Here is a 9719-nt window from a genome sequence, read left to right on the forward strand (position 1 = left end):
CAGGGGGTGTGTGGTCCAGAGCTGTGCTTTAAGCACCGCCCTTCTGATGGTTCTGATGTAGTGTAAGTTCTAGAAGTGCTGCCTCGTCCCTCCTGAGTCCCCTGGGGAAAGGCGCCTGTCTTCTTGTTTCCCAAGGCTGAGCTGTGCTCTGGCTCCTGTCCTTGCAGAAGCTGGACCCGTTCCTCACTGACCTTCACCAGGCCTCATCCCTGCTGCAGGCTGCCATCCAAGAGTTTGAGAAGGGTGAACCCCCTGGTGGGGTGCAGGTAAACCCGGAATATCGAGTGGGGAAGCCATTAGCACACCTCAGGCTCTAAACCCAAGAGCACCGAGAGGCGACACTCAGGGTGGGGTAAGGAACACTCAGGGTAGGGTGAGGGGACACTCAGGGTAGGGTGAGGGGACACTCAGGGTAGGGTGAGGGGACACTCAGGGTGGGGTGAGGGGACACTCAGGGTAGGGTGAGGGGACACTCAGGGTGGGGTGAGGGGACACTCAGGGTAGGGTGAGGGGACACTCAGGGTGGAATAAGGGGACACTCATGGTGGGGTAAGGGACACTCTGGTTTTCACTAATTAGTTTTTAGCTAATAATTCTTGGGCATCCACCATGCACTCTGCACTGGGGACCCAGCCTGAGGAACTGTCTGGCCTGTGCCCTGGTGAGGGTCAGGGTGCAGTGGCAGAGTGGCCATTTAAAAGGTAGTTATGAGGGACTGGGGAGCCGTTGCATGCTCGAGAGCCTATGCTGAAAACAAAGAAGAAAATGTAGAAGGAAGACTGTGCAAAGTGTACCAAAGCTGGAAATGTCTGAGTGAGTCAGAAGAGCAAGGCAGGTGAGCAGTGTTTGAAAAGACGGTGTTTAACCGAGGCCCAGTATGTCTTTGAGGGAAATGGACTCCAGGTAGAGGGCGTGCATGTGCAACAGCTCTGAGGTCGAGTGTAGCTACATGTCTGTGGAGCAGACTAAGGGGGAAGGATAATAACCATTTCTGAGAATTATGTGGGACGCCCTTTGATATCTTTTTTCTGGCTACAGGGAAAACCAGAGGGCATCAGAGAGCTCAACCAAGAGTCTGGGATGTGTGTTCCAGAGAGAAGAGGGAGCTAGAACCAGTGAGGTTACCATGGTGATAGGAAGGTTAGAGACTGAAGGACAGACTTGCTGGGAAAGTCAGGCTCTCTCCCTGTGGGGAACCCCTGGAAGGTAGGCCTCAGGACACCTCCCTCTGTTGGCAGGAGGCTACCAGGTGCCTGAGCAAGTCCAAGGAGCTGATGGAGTCTGTGCTGAGGGACCCGGGCCTGCTGGCTCTCCAGAGGGAAGGTGGAACCACTCTGGCCAGCTTGCAGCAGGAAGCCAGTGGGCTTAACGCTAACCCTGATGTCAGGTATCGACACCCAGTCTCCCCTTCATTCCCAGAGTTCAGAAGTGGGCCACCCTGTGAAGGGAGCTGTCTCCCTACCCTGAGCCTTGGGGATAACCTCATCAGCCCTTCCTTCATCTTGCCTAACCATCTTTAGCCAGGGACAGGCATTGAAGGACTTTGGCTCTTGTCTCCTCCCCCGACACATGGACCACTCCCTTTTCCACCCCAGACTCTGGTCCAAGCCCTTCAAGGTCCGTCTGTCTCATTTGTTCCTGATGACAACCTGATCCGCTCATGGCCCCTTTATTTAGCTAAAAGAAACCGAGGCCGAACACAGGGAAATTAAGGCCCAAACGAGCCGAGGCTGAGATGGCTGGGAAGCTGACCCTACGGGGCCTGCCTTGAGTTTGTTCACACGACTAAGAACAACTTATGTACTAAACTAGCATTTGATAAATATGTGTGCACTGTTCTAAATAATTATAAATTATAATTACCTCATTTAATTCCCACTTGTGAGGTGGATCCTTTAGTTACAGCAGAGGAACCCGAGACTTGAAAAAGCTTGACTGTCTTAGGATCACACATGTGGAATGTGGCGGGAGCGGGAGACTGGACTGACGTTGGTAGAGCAGATCACCCTGAGCCGCACCCCTAGACGCCAAGTTCATGCAGGTGGAGCAGGAATAACAGTGAACCCTGGTGCCAACTGTGAGCCACCTCCCGCCCGCCACATGCCCCGTTGTTACCCACCAAGACCCTGCCTCACCTGCCTCGCCCAACCCCTCCTGACGCCCTGAGGTCCCTCCAAACCTTTGACCTGAAGTTCCACCAGGGGGCGCTGTGGGCCCACGCTCATCTCGGCGCCTCTGTTCTGTGCCCATCCCTGCAGCCCGCGTGGCTCGCCCTTCTTTCAAGAGTTCTGGACTTTCTTCTGATGTAGTACCCGTGACCAGGGTCCCTTGAAAAGCCAGCCTTTCCTTCCATCATCTTTGTCTGAAACCGGATCCCCAGGGAGACTCCAGGTTTCTCCCTTCACCACACATCGACATGGGAGAAGTCTCCTTCCTAGCTGCTTTAAGTCCTCTGACTTTGGCCAATGTAAAAGTGCCTCGCAGGGCAGATGGGCCCCAGGTCCAATGCCATCCTTGGCTACACAGAAATTTGAAGCTGGCCTTCCACCCTGAGTCTCTATGGAGACAAAAGACCCGCCCGGGTTACAGTTGCCACCCTCTCTGTACCTGTTCCCTGCAGAACCAGAACCGAGGCTGGGAAGATAGGACGTTTGCAAAGGTGTGAGCACCCCCCAGCCTCCTGTGCCTGACACGCCACTGAATGTTTCTCATGAAAGAGGGAAGGTCCCCAGCTGGCCAAAACCTCCTGAGGAGCACTAGAAAGTTCCACAGCCAGGGCCTCATGCCAGCCTAGGGTGGAATGTGGGTGCTGGGCTTCTGGAAGCCCCTGCTCACTCTCTGCTCACAGCCACTCCGGGAAGTGGGTTCTGTTGCTACCCCCACCTTTTGGACGGGGAGCCGGAGACCTCCAAAGTGTTGATGTTGCACGAAGACCCACACTAGCAGGCAGCAAAGCTGGGTCTTAGGCTCAGATCTACCCAACTGGCTTAATACTCTGCCAAAAAAAAGAGAGGACTCTCTTCAGTTCCTGTGGCACCCTCAGGTTTGCCACTGAGGCTCAGAGAAAGCTAGGGACATGCTCTAGGTCACACAGCAGCCAGGGGCTGGCAACCCAGCTAGGGCCACAGATCAGGAGCACAGGCCCGTGCCTGACGAGAACACAGGGAGGAGCACCCTCTCACCCCCCTTCCCTGTTCCAGGAGCCACCTGAGCGAGGCTGCGGCCCTGTACAACCTTCTGGACGATCAGCTCCATGTCTTGGTCACTGCATCCAATCAGCTCCTCCGAAAGCTGGAGCTCCGTGTCCGCCTGGGCCACCTGGAAACTGCCATCCACCAGGTGAAGGGGAGGCTACAGGGGCCACTGTGTGTTCTGGAGTTAACGTACCAGGCTGGCAAGATTTGGTGTTTGGGACAAGGCAGAAAACACACATTCAGCCAGTGATAAAGATCAATCATCAGGGCTGTATTTACTGAACATTGTCCCAGACTAGAGTATTAGTGAATGTCCTTGTCTTACCAGTGACAAAGGAGCTGAAGGGATTCCCCACCGCACATGGGAAACCGGGCCCGAATATGCTGCCCACTGTGGTTACACATCTGGAGTCTGAGCCTGGAGCTGTTGATAGCCCTTCATTTGGCTGCAGAACCTAAAGGCAACACAGCCTTGGGCCAGGTCATCTCTGCTGGGTGCTTAGCCCTGACTCTGGCGCCCCCAGATCATGTACCTACCTACTCAGGTCTCTGCACCCTCATTTCTAGCCTTGAGTCTTGTGAAGACAATGTAAGTTCATAGGAGCTTGTCAGCGTCTCCAGAGCAAGAACACCTCATTTTCTTTTCCTATTTTGAGGATGAAATACTCTGATGAAAGCAACCCGAGGAAGTTTATTCTGGCTCACAATTCAAGGGTGCGTCATGGTGGAAGACGAGGCTCTTGGAATGGCTGGTTATATCTTATCCATAATCAGGAATACACCGTCCAAGACCCCAGCCAGGGGAATGGTGCCACCCACAGTGGGCATGTCTCCCACTGCAATCACCAAAATCAAGAGAGGCCCCAGGGGCTAGTCTCTTAGCTGAGCCTACTCTGTCATGTTCAGAGTTAGCACTAACCATCACAGGGTCAGAGGACCTTTTTACCCCCATTCCTCACCAACTGTTCATGCCTATCCCGTACCACCATAAACTAAAGCCAGGGACAGCAGTGACACCGTGAGTTCTTGGGAGACTCTGCCACTGGCAGGTGTTTCTCCAAACCAGTTACACACCTCTAAGACAGGGAACTCATCCCCCAGAACAACCTTTTATGACCAGGTGACTGTAAGTGGTCAGACCGGCCCAAATTTTGCCTTCCTGTGACCTCACATCGTCTTGACTTCCTCCCACAACCATACAGACAGAGGGTCTCCTGGGGTAGGGTACTCACAGAACCATATCCCCTCTGGGTTGGGCTGAGCGAGGCCATTGCCCTCGGACATTTGCAGAATGCAGCCACATGCTTCCCTCCCTGATTCTCCTGCCTGGCATTGCGAGGGTTTCCATCCAGGCCCATGACTGGCTGAGGACAAGAAGACTTTGGCCTCTCAGGGGTCAGTGAGTAAAGTGCTTTACCACACAAGTACGCGGACCTGAGTTTGACCCACAGAACCTACATAAGACGCCGGGTACACTGGTGTGCGTTGGCAACCTCAGCACTGAGGCAGCAGAGGCAAAGACCCTTGGGGTTCCCTGGCCAGCCAGGCCTAGCCTAATTGGTGAGCCCCAGGTCCCTGTGAGAGACCCTGTATCAGAAATAAATAAATAAATGAATGGTGGGCAGCTCCTGAGTGAGCAACACCTAAGCTGACCTCTGACCTCCGTATACAGGTGCACTCACATATGCATAACTGCACACACATACACCCATGCATGCATGCACACACATATACCCATGCATGCATGCACACACATACACACATGCATGCACACACACATACACACATGCATGCACACACACACATACACACATGCATGCACACACACATACACACATGGCAGTTAGCCTGGTGTGGCTCCTTAACCCCCACATCACACTTAAAGCAATGTCTTCTGCCCAGGTCGATGACTGGATCGGGGGAGAAGGCAGCCATTGTCTACAGGCATTTGCCCCTGTGGACGTATGTGCAGAGACAGTAGAGAAAGTCCACGCCGAGTTTGAGGATTTCTTCCTGCAGGTTGCGGTATGTTCTAAGACCCATGTTGCCAAGAGGGTGTTGGGGTGGGGTCAGCTAGGTCCTGGATACAAGGGTGGGAAAATGAGAGGGAGCTTCCAGGAGCAGCCTGGACCAAAGTCACCATCACCTTAGCTTCTGCCTCCTCCAGGAAGTCCTCCAAAACCAAGTACCAAGAAGTCATAACCCCTGGGGGTTTCTTAAAACTCAGGTTCCAGGGCCCAGACCTAAGCCTGCTGAGTCAGCATAGAAAGACAGTCAGGGATGTCACATTTGTGATGGGCTGTCACAGCTCTTGGGGGACTCTAGACACTGGGGGATAGAGCTAGCCTGGACACAGCAGAGAGGGCTGTCGGGGACCCAGACTTGAATGTCACAGAACCTTCCAGAAGACTGTGAACTTCCAGGACAAAGGCTTGGATTGTTGGATGTACGGCAACTCCTGTGTTAACCTTTGGCCGGGGACTGAGCTGTGTGGACAGGGAAACTAGGGCTCGTGGGCCACGGAGGCCCCGGACTGCCGGGTGGATGCTCAGGTAGGGGTTGACTGTGTTCTTCCTACTCAGACCCAGTACCGCCAGGGCCTGGAACTGTCCAAGCAGGCGGCGCAGCTGGGAGTCACAGAGGAAGGGGCAGGGGAGACAGAACTCCCAGACCTGGCAGCCTTCACCTCCACCCAGCAGGCCTTCCAAGCCAGGCTGACACACTTCTACATGGTGGCCGAGAGGCAGCGCACGGACCTGGAGACCCTGCTCCATCTCCACCGCTTCAGAAGGAAGGTGAATGCGCCTCCTGGGGCGTCAGCACAGAGCTCCGTCCTCCCCCTGGGGTGGGACACAACACTGGGTGCCTTGTGAGAGTCAACCCCACAGTGGCGAGAGGGGAAGAGGAAGCTGAGCTGAAGGCAGGTGTGACCTGGGACCTGCCTGGGTCTCTCTCCAGCAGAGGTGGAAGGACAGTGAGTTCCCTTATCCACGTAGGCACGGTGAAGGCAGAAGTGGGGAGGTTTGCGGGTACACCTGCCTGAGTGCACACCCCGTGAGTGAGCACTTCACACCCATGGGTGAATCCGAGCCTCCTGCATTGTGCCCAGTTCACAGGCGAGGAAACCGAGGCCCAGAAGACGTCAGCTACTCAGATAGGATTAAACCATGGCTGAGTAGGATTTGACTTCCAAGTTTCTCCTCCTAAATCCACATAACCCCCCCACCCCCATTTTTCTAATGGAAAAACTGAGATCTATAAACAAGAAAGCGAGCTGAAAGAGCTGGGACCCAGCTGGACGGAAAGCCACATGGCTGCCTTGTGCCCTCAGCCGCCCCTTGAACTTTCCAAGTACATGGGAGGAGCTTGACACCCCCCCAGCTTGGCTGGGCATGAAGGGACAGATTGGAGCATAGGGGTGCTTCAGAGGACAGTAGGAGGGTCCCAGACAGCTCACGCATGCCTGAGGACCCGGAGGACAGGGCTTCTCTGTCTCCTTGGGTTAGGGACCAGGCAGGCAGATGTCAACAGTGACAGTGAAGGGACACCCTCCCCCTCCCCCACTATGGAGAGAATGGGATGGCAGAGTCCAGGACTCAGAGACATGGGTCACTTGTGCCCAGGTAGGCTGTGAGAGCTGTCCCCACTGCTCCGAGCCTCCGCTTCTGTTGATCATAAAATTGGCCAGTGACAGGCTCTTTGCCAATCACTGTCACAGCAACCCTATGTGAAAACAGAGAGGTTAGGCAACTCACCCAAAGCCACACAGCTGGCAGGCCTTGAATGTGTTCCCAGCCGGGGGGCGGGGTAGGAGAATCAAGTCTGAGATGGAGAGGAGGCTCAGTGGTTGTGGGCACTGGCTCATATTCCAGAAGACCGAGGCTCGATTCCCAGCATCCATATGATGGCTCGCAACAAGCCATAACTCCCGTTCCGGGGAATCCAGCACATTCTTCTGTCTTCCCTAGGCACTGGGGGTTCATGTGGTGCATAGACATTTATGCAGGCAAGACACCCAGTCATTAAAAAGTAAACAAAAAAAAAATTTAAAGACAGAAAAGTAGACCAGATTCGAGAAACCCAGAGCAAGTATCTAGAATCAACGGCATCTGGAAGCCCCTCTGCCCGGTGATTGTCGCCCACTTCCTCCTTGAGACCTTCCCCAAACCAACCAAACTCCCCAGCACCGAAGCCTTTGTGTTACTCCCACCACCTTGGGAGGCCTTCCCTTGCCCAGTGAAGCTGAGGCCTGGCCGGATCGCCCCACGTCCCATGTTATAGCTTCACGGAGCTCCTGAGGACCTGAAATAACCCTGTAGCATGTCACTCGCTTGGCCCTAATGTGCCCTGGGGGTTGTGAGCTCCCTGAGGCTGCAGCACATCCTTGGTGTTCATAGAGCGTCAGCCAGAGATGAGGAGAGAGGAAGGAGAGAGGAAGGAGAGACAGGACAGGCTGGGCCCGTGAGAAGGGGAAGCACTCGTCCTAGGCTGGAGCAGCATCACAGAAAGGGGCAGGTCTGGCCACCCCCTGCTCCCCGCTGGCGGTTTGATCATGGCTGACACCAATGCTCTGACGTTCCCCCATGCCTGTCAGGCTTGGCTGAGTGGATAGAGCCACAGACAGGACTCTGCCCAGGTGGGGCACCCAGGCGCTGGACCCTCTGCCCTAAATGATCCTAACTTGATTCACCGCTAAGGGAGATTTATGGTGCCATGAGTTTTGAGTGCTACCATGATTATGAAGCCATTTGTCTAAAGACAAGCTCCCTTGATCCGCAGAAAGACCCCTTCTCGCAGCAAATGGCTCTGCTGTTCCCTGGCCAGTGGCTTGCTGTCCGCCCTAAATTAATGGAGAGATTATCCTTTGCATAAACTACTGTAGCAAGCCAGGGGGGGTATGGGGGATGGGAACAGGCAGAATCCACATGGTGGGCAGAGGCCCAGCTGGTGTGTGGGCTGTGGGGTCTGCTGGGCCCACTGCCCACCCTTGTCTGGGCCAGCTTTTCTATACGTGCAAAGAACAAAATTTCGGGGGGCAGATGAGATCTGGGACTGGATTCCACTCCTCCTTGCTTCACTGCATGACTTGGGGCCAGTGATTTCAGTGCTTTGAGCCTCAGTTTCCCACTTTGTGAAACGGGCTGCATACGAGCTCAGAGTAGTGACACAGGACACTCCTGGAACCAAGCAAACTGATGTCTTAGTGACACTCCTCGGGGTCTCAGCTCCTCCTGCCCTGCAGGCTGGGAATTAAACCTAAGGTCTGAAGACAGGTAAGGAAGGGGATAATGGTCACCACAGGGAGCAGGTGATTGTCAGCAGGCTGTGCATGCTAGCTCACTCAGCCACACTGTCTCAAGAGCTCCCACCCCACTTTCTCTTCCTGTTCTCAGATGTCCCGGTTCCACACGGACTGCCAGAACCTGCTAGCCCAGCTCAGCCTGGGCAAGGTGGTGAAGGCCAGCCCTGGGGACAAGCTCCACCTCCGTCTCCACTGCTACCTGAAGCGCCTGGCTTCTGAGTTCCAGACACAGAGACTCCGGGCCATGAAGCTCCAGGTGGCCTCCCTGAGCCGGCCTGGCCTGGGCCAGGAGCTGTGGGACGAGGCCCAGGAGCGGCACCAGGAGATCCAGAGCTTGCTGAGGAAGGCACTAGCCTACTGCCCGTGCCCAGAGGTTTCTGCTGCCCACTTGGCACACATGGATCGAAGCAGGCCAGCAGCTAAGGGTCTGCCTAGAGAATTGGGTTCCAAATGGGATAGGTCTCTACAGGACTCTCTGGCTGTGGATCACGTGTTAAAATCCCAACAGTCTCCCCGGAGCCGTCAAGGGGAGCAAAATAGAAACATGTGGGCGGGTCTGCTATCCCCAGAACCTGGCCAGTCTGTGGACACTGAGAAAGGCAGAGGTGTCCCCAAGCTCCCAGACCCCACCCTGGAGCGGCTCCTTGCCTCCCTGTTCTCCCGGCCCCACCTTCCCAAGCAGAGCAGGGCCTCCCGTCTAACTGGGGGCAGCTTTTCCTCGGAAGGGACAGACTCACAGATGTCCCTGGAGGACTCACCCCACACAAGCCCTCCTGCATCCCACTAACTGGATCTGAGTCGGCACACCAGCTCCGGGGGCTGAGATTAGATGGGTAGAGGAGATCTGCAGAACCCGTCCACCATCAACCATGGTCACGAGGGATGTTAGGAGCCATCTTCCAGAAAACCCCAAGACGATGGACCGTTTCCCACACAGAATGGTGCATGTGGGAGTTACAATCCAGACGCAATAAAAGGACATTTTTATTGAGGGTTGTGACCACAGAGTCTCATATGGCAAGGCTGCCTGGGGCCACCTTGTCAAAGGATTGTCCGTAGGCAGCCCAAACTGCCACTTGGAGTTCACTTGGGTAATAAAGTAGGGGGAGAGACCTCTTGTCTTGACCCTCAGGTTAACTGACCCCAAGACAAAGACTTTGCATTTGGCAGTGACCCCAGGAGTCACTGGGAGGAGGGAAGGGAATAAAGGCAAGTGCTATCCA

General features: G+C 55.0%; 1 protein-coding gene across 1 annotated transcript in view; it reads left to right on the forward strand.

The window, feature by feature from the left end:
- KIAA1755 overlaps positions 1-9400 on the forward strand; it is a 32269-nt gene extending 22869 nt beyond the window's left edge. The window contains exons 9-14 of the mRNA XM_080925808.1: positions 168-266; positions 1239-1387; positions 3201-3339; positions 5097-5219; positions 5777-5989; positions 8588-9400. Coding sequence (XP_080781934.1) covers positions 168-266; positions 1239-1387; positions 3201-3339; positions 5097-5219; positions 5777-5989; positions 8588-9283 — 1419 coding nt within the window. The 3' untranslated portion in view covers positions 9284-9400. The remainder of the gene's footprint in view (positions 1-167; positions 267-1238; positions 1388-3200; positions 3340-5096; positions 5220-5776; positions 5990-8587) is intronic.
- The last annotated feature ends 319 nt before the right edge of the window (positions 9401-9719 follow it).

Source organism: Micromys minutus (genome assembly GCF_963924665.1).
Source record: "Micromys minutus genome assembly, chromosome: 11".
Classification (NCBI taxonomy): domain Eukaryota; kingdom Metazoa; phylum Chordata; class Mammalia; order Rodentia; family Muridae; genus Micromys; species Micromys minutus.